General features: G+C 34.6%; 1 protein-coding gene across 1 annotated transcript; it reads right to left on the bottom strand.

The window, feature by feature from the left end:
* Positions 1-8,551: 8,551 nt before the first annotated feature.
* Positions 8,552-9,850, bottom strand: LOC120278575. The gene has a single exon (XM_039285324.1). It carries the CDS (start codon positions 9,848-9,850, stop codon positions 8,552-8,554), a length of 1,299 nt encoding a protein of 432 aa, XP_039141258.1.
* Between the last annotated feature and the right edge of the window lie 4,198 nt (positions 9,851-14,048).

Genomic DNA, 14,048 nt, shown 5'->3' with positions numbered 1-14,048 from the left:
TGAGAAGATGAACCACCTATGGTAGGCGGGGGATAGTCGCTCACGGGAATTGCTTTGTTGCAAGAAAGTATAAAAGAGCATTGTAATTAGCACGTTCTTGCCCAAGCTCATCTTCCATCTTTTGGAACTTTTCATCCATCTGTTGGCGAAATTCTATGCAATCAGATGAATGACCATCACATGTTGTTGGACGACGATTGGCTGAATGGCCGTAATATGAAGTAGGTGTAGGACCTAATCCAAGCCCTCTTACTCGCCCATGTCGTTCTTTTCCAATCACTTGAGTCAAAATTTCTGTTTCAATCATTCCCTCATCCCCATCGATTGATTCATATTCAGATAGTTTTTCATTTGCCTTTTCCTACATTTATGTAAATGGCTTTTCACAAATGTCATTTCTGAAGAAATCAATAGAAGGAAGAATAATGAGTGAAAACTTAGTACCATAATTTCTTCCGTCTCTTTATTAAAATATGACCCATCTTTTTTAGTATGGGTTGCTTTGAAAAACTCAAAACGTCCTATTTTCCTTCCACTTCTAAGCTCCTAAACCAAGAAAATATAGATTAGTAATGGTTACCATCAAAGCATACTCTTTGGAAAAAAATCATACATAGCCAAATATTGAATCTTGAAAGACTTTACACTTTTTTACCATTTCCTTTTCTTTTCTCGCGAAACTTTTTGAACCAGAAGTGTGTGTGTACTTTTGTTGCTTTCTAGAGGAAACCCCAACTTTTTCTGATTCCTGCATAATAACATGAACATTAAGTTACATATGTAAGATACGATGATTATTACATTTAAAATAAACAATATATTTTTCGAACCTCCCCTTTCCTCGAGAACCAAAAATCGACTAACTATTCCCATTGCCAGCTAATAGTCCCTTCTGGATGCTTCTCTTTATTTGCTTGCAGCCCATCCTCTCTTTTGAAATATTTTCTCTTCAAATCATGTTTGTTGTCCCTCCATTTCTTTCCCAGAGACTTAAGCACATAGTCTTTTGGGATTTCAAGAACAAAGCGTGTCTATTTGACAACCAAAAATAATTTCAACCAAATATTATGACCTTAATAAGATTGTTTTGTAAATAAAGAGCACCTTATGCATAACACAAATTTAAGCATAAACATATACCTCGATGAAGTTTAATAGTTCATCCTTCAATGTTTTTGGCACTTTATGCCAACTCTCATATTGAAGACCAATCTTCTGGCTAGATCTAGCGATCATACCTATGAATGAAGAGAACAATTGTGCCTCAGGCCCAATTGGTTGTCCAAGCCGGTTTGCACTGACCAACACTTTCTCTTACGAGGCGGCGCCCACAACTCTTTCAAAGTTGTTACGTCCCTCTTCCTTTCTGGCCCGCATTGTCAAGCTGAAAACAATTCATGTACCCATTCGTCAAGGCAAAATGGTTTAATCCATTACTTAAAAAGTTGTATTTAGAAATCAATTGCAAAAAAATACCTGTATTTACATTAACCACTCCACTGGTATTTTCAAGTATGTTACCATGGTCTTGGTTTTCATCATGTCCATTACGGTTTGAATCGATGTCGATGAATGAGTTGAGGTCGCGAGGTTGAGCATCATGCATTTTGAGCGATTGACAACTCAACTTCATTGCTTGTAGCGACATTACGGTCGGTATTTGTTTCGAGATCGGATTACTTTCATACCCTTCAGTTTTGATCTTGGCATCTTGATGTTGTCTACATCACATCATAATGATAGGTATACATCAAACAAGAATAATAACTAATCAGTAAATGTTCAAGTTAACCAATTGCTCTAATCCTTAGCATATGATATATTTGCTAAAATTATTAGGTACGTTTCATGTTTTTGTAATGTTATATAGTAAACCTGACATGGCTTTGTCTATTCATGCTTATGCAGGAAGGTTCCAAGATTCAGGAAGTTTCCTAGGAATTTACCGTTTGCTTGCACTAAATTTTCCTTACAAAGATGTTTGAATGATGTTTGCGTAATTTAGCACCTCACAACTCTGTAGAAGACAAGAAATACATGAATGAAGTGATGAGGAAATGAAAATGTCATGCATGTGAAACAATTGTTCGATTAAAGGAAATACTTGCACATATAATTAGTCAATAAGAAATTACTAATATATTAATCAAATAATTAAACAAATTATTTTTATTAGTCCATAAGAAATTACTAATATATCAATATATTAATCAAATCATCTTTCAAGCTTGATCTCTATCAACAGCAGGTTCACAGAAGGAACTGAAGGTTCACAGAAGTACAAAATGGTCTTCACAGCTAAACATGAAATGTTAATCTGTTTTCACATTTTATTATTTTAACCAAATAAATAAATGGTTAGTTAAATGATAACAACAGCACAAACCATGACACAATAGAGCAAACCATCTCAATATCATCACACACTAGTTTTCAAACAGACAGAAAGAAGCCTGGCAAATATGCTGGAAATAATATGTCATGCACCATGACAAACACATACTCAACTGCTCACAGGATTTTTTTTTAAAAAAAAACACACATCTATGACTTTTAAGTATGTCATGCACTAAGAAACATAACGGACAATGCTGCATAAGACAACTAATTCCTACTTTGAACATGTGGCCTGGGTCTTTCACCACCCTTGCAAACAAAACATAGTGTGTGTTTCTTAAGTTACACATGACAGGATAGAATAATTTCTTTTTAATATTGAGATTCCATCATTTTATTGCTCTCAAATCAGAAAAGATTCAAACAATGTCACAATCTTATCTACAACTCAATTCAAGAAACCCACCTGAAAAACGTGAAAAACTAGTCCTAAGTTGCACTATCAAGATTATTCACCACCATTGCTAGGAAAAGCAAAATGTGTTTAAACAACAACAACAATAACAACTAGTCCCAACTATTTAGACTCATGTTTAAAGCTCACAGAAATTCTACACAAAACTATAAAATTTGTTTCGTCTCTAAGCATAAACAATGGTTGCTGACTAATGAAGAAGTTGCCAATCAACAATTAGCACAACCATTGCTAGGAAAAACAAAATGTGTTTTAAACCTTGCAGCGCAACAACAAGAAGCAGTGCAGCTTAATACTAACTATTTTGGGGTTGTGTTTAAAGCTCACAGTAAATTCTAAATAGATAACAATAAAATTTATTTCATCACTCAGCATAAACAATGGTTGCAGATTAATGGAAAAGTTGCCAATCAACAATTAGCACATGTTCTAATTGATTTTGCCAAAACAATCATACCTAGAGCATCGAGTGGTAATGCCAAATCAATGCAATCACCACTACAATGTTGATACAAAATGATGAAGCATGCTGGCCACGCAGAATTCAAACTGTTATACTCATAACCAGGAAACCAACAACATCAAATATTAGTGCCATAGACCACAATACCAATAACCAATGACAAACCAAAAAAATCATAATATCATAATTGGCATCAGAAATGGATTTCGACATATCAGCACCAAGATTTGCTATCTTAATTCTCAACAGTCTCACTAATCTCAATCAACTTTACTCAATGTTTTCTCATAAAAAATTTAAGTTATTTCCATTTGCATTTAACAGAATTTCTATAACTATTTCCTTTAACAGAATTTCCAATTTGAGAGTGACAAAGCCATTTGTTGGAATTAGCTTCAGCTTTTGTTGTGAAAAACTTAGGGAAGACAAACAAATTTGGCTTCAAGTCGTCGAAGACAAAATTCTAAAAAATTCACAAAGGCAAAACAGGAACTTCATAGGGTGACACAAAAAGAATTATAAAATATATCAAGAAAGTTCAGAAAACCAGTAATATACATATGTCACAGCCAATACGTGAAGAGTAATAATGTGCCATAGAAAATAAAGAAAGAAGAAAAAATACACATTGCAGTATTAACAATCATGCTCACATAATTAACTATGCAAAAGGATAATATTTTGCAAGCCTATAAAGAAATTTGGCATATAACCATCATTAGCTCATAAAGTTCAAAGAAAAACAGAGATGAATTGTTCTGAAATATAACCAAAATATGTAAAATATCAACCACGATGTGAGAAACATATTATCAAGATAAAATACTGCCTCATATGCATTGTAAAATAAGGCAAATATTCTTACTAGCCTAGCATTTCCCAACAGTGCAAATGTGAACTTCTGATCAAAATTATAATCCTTCGTTAAAAGATCTGAAAAAAACAATAAATAATTTAATTACTAAATGATAACAGCTAAAAAGTAACATTGAAGCATAAAAACAACAAAAATGGATGTGCAGCTGAGCAAGCAAAGCAATGTATATTTATTTGCTGCTTAAATGTCACTGTGTTTCAAACTTCCAAAGTTGGATGAATGTGGCTCACACTAACCACAGATATTTATAACAGGAACTACTAGCTTGAAATGTGGTCATATGATATTTATTTGTAGAGGCACCAAAGAACAGAAGTAATAACAACGACAAAAATAGAACCACAAAAAATACATGGTTAGCACAAAAATATGCTCAGCAAAGATTACAATGTGGAAGGTAAAAAGCCAAATTGTCTCAAGTTTTCAATTAACAGTTTAACTAATAAAAAATCATTTTAGAAATCACATCTTACCCATAGTATTATAGTTTTAGAAATTTTTCTGCAAGAATATTAATTACTGATGCAAGTGGGAAAATTTGATCAAGACATTTCAGTGCTTAAAATAAACACTAATAGATCCAAACTTAGTGATCTGCATGAGGGGAAAAAGTTAATGATACAGCCATAAAAATAAGTCTTTATGGTACTAAATAAAGATAACACAAAACCACAGACGGGTGTCAACAAAAGGCCTTATTTTAATCTGCTCTATAGTACTAAATAAGTCACAAGGAAAATTTAAGTTACATGATTTCTGTGAACATAAAAAACACAGCCTGAAAAGAATTCAGCAATGCATATAGTTTCAGTTATTCTGCTGAATTTCTGACAGATAAATTAAGCACTTCATAAAACAACTTAAACTTTGAATAGAATGGAAAGGCATATAGAAACAGACTACTTGAATTATGCAAAGAAACATGGAACTTGGGGAAACAAAAATCCAATCCAAACGGGCCCTGATACTTCTATTAGCGAAAAGGTATTGCTATAAGCAATTGCACAGAAAAAGTCACTGATTCATTTTTGTCAGACACAATTTAGTTGATAACTAAAAGGAGCTCTGTAGCAATATCAACAATTACAACATAGTACCTCATCTGAAGGATCTGATAGTGCCTTGCAAAGGGAATCAATGTCTTCGTTGAAGTAACACAGTACCTATTACAAATGGAAAACTGAATCTTTAAACTCCATAATGCCAGCTTTGTACATCAACAGCAAGAATAAACAAAATGCTTCACAAGCAAGTTGATCAAGATTTGTAAGGGGTAAAAAATATCAGTTATTAAAACTTTGAAAACCAAGAAAGGTAATTTATCATGATACTTTCTTGCACAGAGCAGCAAACTTTCAAACATGCAAATATGCAATTCTCCCCCCTTGGTTGAATATCAGCCTAACCACTAAACCTGGTTAAAAATGAATCTGACTAGTAACTAACTTAACACATGATGTTGGCCAAGCAACAATGAATAATATTTGTACATAGGGAATGAGATTTTCAGCAACAATGATGTTGGCCGAAGCCCCTAACAACAAGGTTTCAGATATCCATTAAATAAATCTCCAAAAGGCAAAGAATGATATACAAAAGAATGTATTATACTAGTGAGGCTGAAAAATCTTCCTTTATAAGGAAATTAGCTAACAAGACATTTTTATACAAATCACATGAATCATTAAAAAATTATTAATTTGATCTTGAAAATTCCTAAAGCTATCTTTAACTATTGAGGGATCACATATCGTATGAAGCCAACAGCACACAATCATTAAAAACAAAACCCAACCACATTTCGATGAACCATATCATAAGCTTGTCATTGTTAGGCTGATTTAGTGTGGTCAAAAGCTAATAAAAGATGCTTCTCATTGAGATGAGTTTGATTAGCTAAACAAAAGCTAATAAAAAATATAAATTAAGAAGAGTACATAAAACTCACACTACAAATTAGGAATTTGGAAAATTATAACTCATCGTACTAAGACAAAGTAATTTACTTTTTATTAAGTCGCATAAACATCCTCATTGACATCTTCACGAACCCATTGCTCATCATCATTAGAAGATAAAAGTCCTTCACTACTAGTAGGAAAACAATCAGTTCGAGGACCACTTTCTGTCGATTCATCACCCATGTCATACACTTCCCTAGCTTGATTGTGTATCACAACATACCATCCACATTCGGTGAGATCTTTACTGTAGAATACTTGCTTCACTTGTGATGAAAATACAAAAGGCTCATCAATGACATTAGCACCTGTGTGGATTAATCTAGAAAAATTCACCATGGTAAATCCATATTTATCTTTCTTGATACCTCGACTATTAGTAACATCAGCCCAATCACATCGAAACAACACAACTTTGAATTTTTGAAAGTAATCTAACTCAATTATGTCATTCAAAATCCCGTAATAGTCAACATTTCCTTGCACGGGGTTAGCATCACTTGCGCTTGCATAACTCATTGTTGAAGAAGTAACAACGCATCCGGAATTTTGAGTTCTCCTTAATCTCTCACGAGATTTGGTATGGAAGCGAAATCCATTGATGATATATCCTTTGAATCGCTTGACAATTCGGTTTGGTCCTTTTGCAAGGAACCTAACTTCTTCGGTCACATCTCTTCCACGAGAAACCTAGGAAATTGCGTCAATATATGTACGTAATTAAAAAGCAAATAATTTATAGAGTATGAAGCTTCTAAATTTCAGCACTTACAACTTCCGCCAACCATTCATGAAAAGTCTTAGTAAATTGCATATCAACATCACGAGCGGTTGAACGGCGACCACGCATTTGTTGTCTCAAGATATTCTTGTACTCACTACAATTAATTGCAATACAAATTGTAAACTTATACCATAAAAATTAAAAGACATGGAAATGCTTCACTTACGATTGCAGTGTGACAGTAACGTCATGGTGTAATAAGACATATCGATGTGCTTGTGCCAATGATTTAGCATCTAATTCTACAATTTCAAATTTGCCTATTGGTTGTCCATGACTATGAAATAAATAAGCTCCCCCGAGTGCCTCATCATGAACTTGTCCCAAATTCCTTGATGGTTTATCAAATATTGTTTCAACATCCTCCAGATATCGGGAACAAAAAGTCACACATTCCTCTGCCAAATAACCTTCGGCAATAGAACCTTCAGGATATCTCTTGTTCCGCACATAGTTCTTTAACTTCAACAAGAACCTAAAACATGTATGTCATGTCAACTAAAAAATAAATTTAATTCTTACTAATTATAACTAAGTCTATAGTAGGAAATTGTTACCGTTCAATTGGATACATCCATCGGTAATGGACAGGTCCACCAAGTTTAGCTTGCAATGGAAGGTGAATAAGCAAATGGACCATTATAGTGAAGAAAGATGGTGGGAACATCTTCTCTAATTGACATAAAACCATCGCTGCTCGATATTGAAGTTTGTCAAGCTCTTCAACATTGAGAACCTTACCACAAAGAATTTTGAATATATTGCAAAGCTCGGAAATGGAACATATTACTTGTTTTGATGATGATAAGCGTAAAGCAATTGGGAGCAAATCATGGAGCAATATATGATAATCATGTGATTTTAGAGAATGCAACTTCCGGTCTTTTTGGTTCACGCATCTTGAAATATTTGAGGAATAACCATCCGGAACTTTAATGTCCTTCAAGACTTGGCAAAACACATCCTTCTCCCCTTTTGTCATTGAATAAACAGCAGGAGGCAACCTTGTTCTTCCATTAGGAAGATATTCAGGATGAAGAACATGACGAATTCCTATATCTACCAAATCAAGTCTGGCTTTCAAATTATCCTTCGATTTGCCATCAACATCAAGCATGGTTCCAATAATATTTTCACAAACATTCTTCTCGATGTGCATCACATCTAGATTATGCCGCAGAAGGAGATGCTCCCAATATGGTAAATCAAAAAATATACTTCTCTTTTTCCACAAATCTACTTCTTGTGATTCGTCTTGTTCGTTGTCCATGACGCTATCTTCTTGAAAATTGGATTCTTGCCTCTGTCTTTTCTTTGAGTTACTAGAAGTCTTTGATTTTCTTTGCCTTTGTTTCATTCGTTTCCCATAGCTATATTGCACATCATTTAACATCAACGAGATGTCTGACCCACTTGTAGATAGCGGAGCCTCACGTAGCTCTAAGGTACCATCAAATAAATGTTTTTGGAGCCTATATGGATGATCTTCTGCTAACCACCGTCGATGTCCAATATAACAAAACTTTTGCCCATTGGATAACCATCTTGACGATGTTTCTGCAGCACAACAAGGGCAAGCGTACTTCCCCTTTGTGCTCCAACCAGATAAAATTGCATAAGCAGGAAAATCATTTATTGTCCACATTAGAGCAGCTCACAAATTGAAATTCTGTCTCCTTGATGCATCATATGTCTGAACACCAACCCATAATTGCTTCAGCTCCTTGATTAGAGGTTGTAAGTAGATGTCAATGTCATTTCCTGGACCATTAACTCTAGGGATAATCATGGATAAGATGAAAGAAGATTGCTTCATCCCTTTCCACGGTGGCAAATTGTAAGGAATCAACACCACCGGCCATGTACTATAAGAAGTACTCAGTAACTTGAATGGGTTAAAACCATCAGAGGAAAGTCCGAGCCTAATATTTCGAGGATCAGAAGCAAAGTCTGGATATCTCGTATCAAACATTTTCCATGCTTCAGCGTCAGCAGGATGCCTCAAACACCCATCTTCTGTACGACCATCAACATGCCAAGTCATATCTCCAGAAGTCCTTGACGACATGAATATTCTCTGTAATCTTGGGATGATAGGAAAATAACGCAAAACCTTCGCTGGTCTTTTGTGGACCAATTCATCATTATCATTGGAAGTTTGGTTAGATTCAGTGGACAACCAACGAGAAGTGCCACAAACAAGACAAGCTTGCTGATTTTCTTTATCACTCCAATAGAGCATACAATCATTAGGGCAAGCATGAATTTTTTCATAACCAAGTCCTAAGTCTTTGATAAACTTCTTAGATTCATGACTATTTGTAGGAATCGCAGCGGCTGGGAAAAATTCTTTCAAAAACTCAATTAGGTAATCGAGAGCTTTTCCGGTCATCCCACATATGCATTTTAGGTGGAAGAGGCGAATGCAAAAATACAGCCTTGAATGCTTCGATCCATCATAAAGTTTCTCATTCATATCTTCAAGTAACTTGTAGAACTTTGCCGCTTCTGTAGGAAGTTCTTCCTCGCCTGCCTCGTCGTGGCCTTCATCATTGACATCTCCAATATTAGGTTCAATGCCCCCATGAACATCATGACGGATGTTAAAAGCATCACGTAACAATTCTCCCATGGCGCCATGGCTACTATGAAAGGTTGAAGTAGGATGACTGGAGCTCGGAGGCATTGTAATTATGTCATCCAAATTAGATGTTGAAGAAGGAGCACGCTCCCCATGGAAGAACCAACAAGTGTAACCCAGTAGAATTCCATCACACATTAAATGTTCTTCCACTACTTCTCGTGTGTGCCAATGAACATTCGCACACTTTACACAAGGACAAACAATCATGTTGTCTTCACTTGACTTATTAAACGCGAAATCAAGAAATGTCTCCACTCCTTCTGCATACTCATTAGACAATCTTGACTTATGCATCCAACTCTTATCCATCACTGTTTACCATCAATGAAGTTAATACAATGCTTACAATTGTAATGTGCAAACCATTTCAATTGGTCGCAAGTTCATTACAAAATTAAAGTTAGGCTTAATAAATCAAATATTTTTGTACCTTTATATGTTCTTCAGTTCGAAACCAGTACAATGTTTTCAATAGTGGATAGGAAACAATAGAAATGATAGAACATCGCAGATAAATTTGTTCAAACAATCAAGAGATTACTTAAATCCACTCACTTAAATAAATATACATAGTCTAAACTATATAATCTTATATCTGATGAAAGTCTATTCGCACATCTAAAAATAAGAGGACACAAAAAATATAGTAAAAAGATAAATATGAGAGAGGTTGATGGATCATCAAGAACAAGGCAAGGGGACATGAAAATTTGAAGTTGTTGAGACAACACTGGACTGCTTATAATAATATGAGAGATATGAAACTTATATTAACTTTGATAGTGAATTATATTCGCAGGGGGATTTATTCAACGCTAAGCTCAAATATTCTTACAATGCCAATATTTATATAGGATATGGATGAAACAGAGAAAAGAATAAAGTGAAATTGGAATAGAGTTAGTTATCTTCGTTGATTATATTGGTTTGAATTAGATTTATTTTAAACATACCTTTGTTTGATTGCTTGATAATAAATTAATTGAGAGAACTTATTGCATTGCAGAAAGGTTTGATTAAAAATCATCATAAAATTATAGCCATTCAAAAAGTACTCTCATTAAACTTTTAAGTTATTCAAAACTAACACCGGAACATTGTATATTGTTAAAGTTAGTCCTGATGGTTCACCGTCTATACATTAAAATTATTATTTTTGTTCAGAAGGAATGGTGTTGAAATGTAGGTTGATGTGAGAAAAAAAGCAGATCAAGCACTCTAGCTGATATCATGCACAAAAAACCTAACACGTCACCATTCTAAATAAATGAATAAATATATTCATATTTTATTTTTACCTCATTCAAAATAAATATATATCTCCTAGAAATAATTTCCTACTATTCTCCAAGCACACTTTTAGGAAAATTATGAACACAATATGATTTTAATTCAAATACTTATTTTATAAAATAAGCAATTTCCATTTTTTTAGAACTTAGAAGCCCTGTGTTTCTCATTAAAAAAAATTTAAAAAGAAGAAACCGTAAAAGCTCTTTAAAAACATAGATTGAGCTTCACACGAGCTAAACGTTTCCACAACATGTGCTCAATCAGGATTATTGTTATATTCCACAAATAAAACCAAAAATATCCAAACAGTGCTGCAAAACAATCTAATTATTTTGTCCATGAAAACTTCACCCAAACAATCAGGATTATAAAAGGCAGTTCATGACTTAATCAAATTAGGTCATGGAAGCTGACAAACGATGTGTGCATCATCAGACTAAACTTGAGGGAAAAATAAAGAATGTGAGAGACAGCCCATCAGCACATGAAAATTAACTACATCATCTTTTTTTTTTTTGTTAATTAAAGATATTTCCATTGAGTTACTGACCAACATTCTTTCATTAGTGAAAAAGAACCTTTTTGGTTAATGCCATGGGGATTATAGAAGAATTAATCCAATTAATAGTTTAATTCTATGATCTTGGCTAAATGTTGGACATATAATTAGTTGGTGATTGATGATGTAGACCAACTCAAATTCTAAATAACTCAAAATGTATACTTTTGGATAGCTTAAGATTTGTTTACTAAAAGTGCAAGTATAACTTCACAAATTAAGCTAAATGTGGACTGTAGTTAGATAGATTATTATTACAATTGTTCCGAACCAGTCTAAAGTAGCTCATGATCCAGTCGGAATTGGATCTGAAACAAAGCTGTTTTGTAAAAACCATGTTTTGTTATGGCTATCATATCCTCAGGTACTATTGCAAACATTGTCTCTTGTCGAGTTCTATGAGGTGGGAAAAATGGGATTCCAATTTGTGGTTGACTTCAATTAAAAATTTTTGTGCTTATGCAAAAAAACAAAGGCTTATATATCAAGACGAGGACGAACCTCTTACAATTGATTCCAACACGTATGCCATATGGCATGAGATTCGAGTGATTTCTCTTGAGGGATGATTTGTGTAAAGTTTGTTACGTAGGGACTGTTTAATGGACTTTGGGGGAACCCGAATGTTTCATGAATATCGACTTTTGTCCATGACTTGTATAGTGCTTGGCCATTCTATCATTAACTTGTGGAATGACTCATGAATGCTATTCTTTTGCTTTTCCAGTGATAATAATTATTATTATATGTTATCTTTAACTTGTTCAAGTAGTTGGCTTGTTGAACAAATTTAACCTCCGCAAGTTATTGATTTTTTTTTTCTTCTTTCTTTTGGAAGACTTTGGACTCTATTCAGGACTATTCATTGTTCCTGCTAGTTTAGCTTTATTTTTCTTAACTTTGTTGAACATGCTTTCTTGCCTTATTATGCCCCCCTTACACTTTGAATGTTAGTGGAAGTTCCACATTTTTGTTATTATCAATTATTAGGAAAACAATACTTGATGATTTACTTTGTGGTGAGTGCATAATGGGTTGCTTGTTCGATACCATGATATGTAAAACTTTGCAGAATATGATGTATCAAACTTTACATTTCTCATTTTGCGTCGACCTCTTAATTTTCTGGTATACAGCTTAGGGAAAGCATAAATCAAGATCAAGAGAAAGCTGAATCTATAATTACTCAAATTAAAGACTTCGAGGAGAACATTCATGGTGTGGAGACTAAAATCCTACATGCAGAAAATACTTTAAAAGAAAATCACGGAAGCTTGAGGGTCGATTTCCACTAGCTCTACTACAAGAAGCACTTTATTTAAGCTTCATGCAGACACAATATCTTTGCTCTTGCAGAGGAAAATGAAGGTTAGTTAGTTACCATGCTAATGTTCCCAATTGAATTAATAATGTCCAGATCTTAGTGAATTATTACACTCTACATCCTACAGGGACCACTTAGCTATTCTGCAAATAAAAGAATAACAACTGTCTTGGACCGGAAAATATATGAAGAGATAATTTTATTATTCATCCGTTTGGAACTGTTTTTACTTAATGTTGTGCGGTACTAGGATGAATGTTGGAACCAGATCTGTGCTCTGGAGGTATACCTTAAAAAAACAGATTACCAGAAAACTAAGAGCACTTCACCAATCAATAAGAAACCAAACCAAATCCTTGTTCACACACTTCTCAAACCAAAGAATCAAAGAACAAAGAACCAAAATTATAGAAAAAACTCAACATCAAAAACCAAACATCACAAGAAATAAAGGATTTAATAACAAAATTAAGAAAAGCACAAGCTGAAACCTTTTGTAGTCCTGGCGATCTCGTCAATGCAGCAGGCCTCTGAGAAGGAATCAAGCACAAGACTCCCAAGCCGTCCAATCGCGAAGCCAATCAACTTGGTTCTTAGAATACATATATAGAAAAAAAAAGGATCACAAAATCACACATTCAATAAGGAAAATATTGAATAAATACTATTAGGCTTTATAGGGATCAAAAGACAAAGAATAGAAGAGTGATACCTTTGGACTGTGGGGATACGATGGGATTGAGCGTCATGCACCGGCGAGCTAACAAGAGGATGCGCGGCAATGGGGATTTGGATGCGAGCTAACAGGAGAGGACGCACGATGGAGAAGATAACCTAGACTAGGTAATGGAGACTGATGGACGATTGGATGCACGATTGGATACTTTGGCAATGGAGACGGTGATGCGGAGCTGGAATTGGGAATTTTGGGGGCAGCGATAAGATGAAGAAGATGACCTAAATTACAGAAAAATAAGACAACTTACCGGCATTTTCTACACAAACGCCATCAAATTAAGTGTACATTCCCGGCGTTTTATACAAAAATGCCACCATATCATGCTTAAACTCCCGGCGTTTTACAACATAAATGCCACTGATGTTCTCAAATTTTTCGCGCCATCAGTTTCCAGCATTTGCGCGCATGCACATTACCGGCGTTTAAATCATAAACGCCGCGAATCGAAAACCAACGCCGGCGTTCTAACTTAAAATGCCGCAAATGTCTAATTCTTCAATACTAGCAAGAGCTTTTGTGGCATTTTATGGTGAAAACGCCGTAGATATTCCGGCGTTTATTATAAACGCCGCCAATAAAATGCCGCCAAAAC

Source organism: Dioscorea cayenensis, chromosome 16, assembly GCF_009730915.1.
Source record: "Dioscorea cayenensis subsp. rotundata cultivar TDr96_F1 chromosome 16, TDr96_F1_v2_PseudoChromosome.rev07_lg8_w22 25.fasta, whole genome shotgun sequence".
Taxonomy (NCBI): Eukaryota; Viridiplantae; Streptophyta; class Magnoliopsida; order Dioscoreales; family Dioscoreaceae; genus Dioscorea; species Dioscorea cayenensis.
The sequence above is the reverse complement of the archived record's forward strand: the minus strand, read 5'-3'. Positions and strand labels throughout refer to the sequence as shown.

What these genes read in the sequence shown, in the direction of transcription:
- LOC120278575 (XM_039285324.1), bottom strand. Translation starts at nt 9,850, where the DNA reads ATGGATAAGAGTTGGATGCATAAGTCAAGATTGTCTAATGAGTATGCA.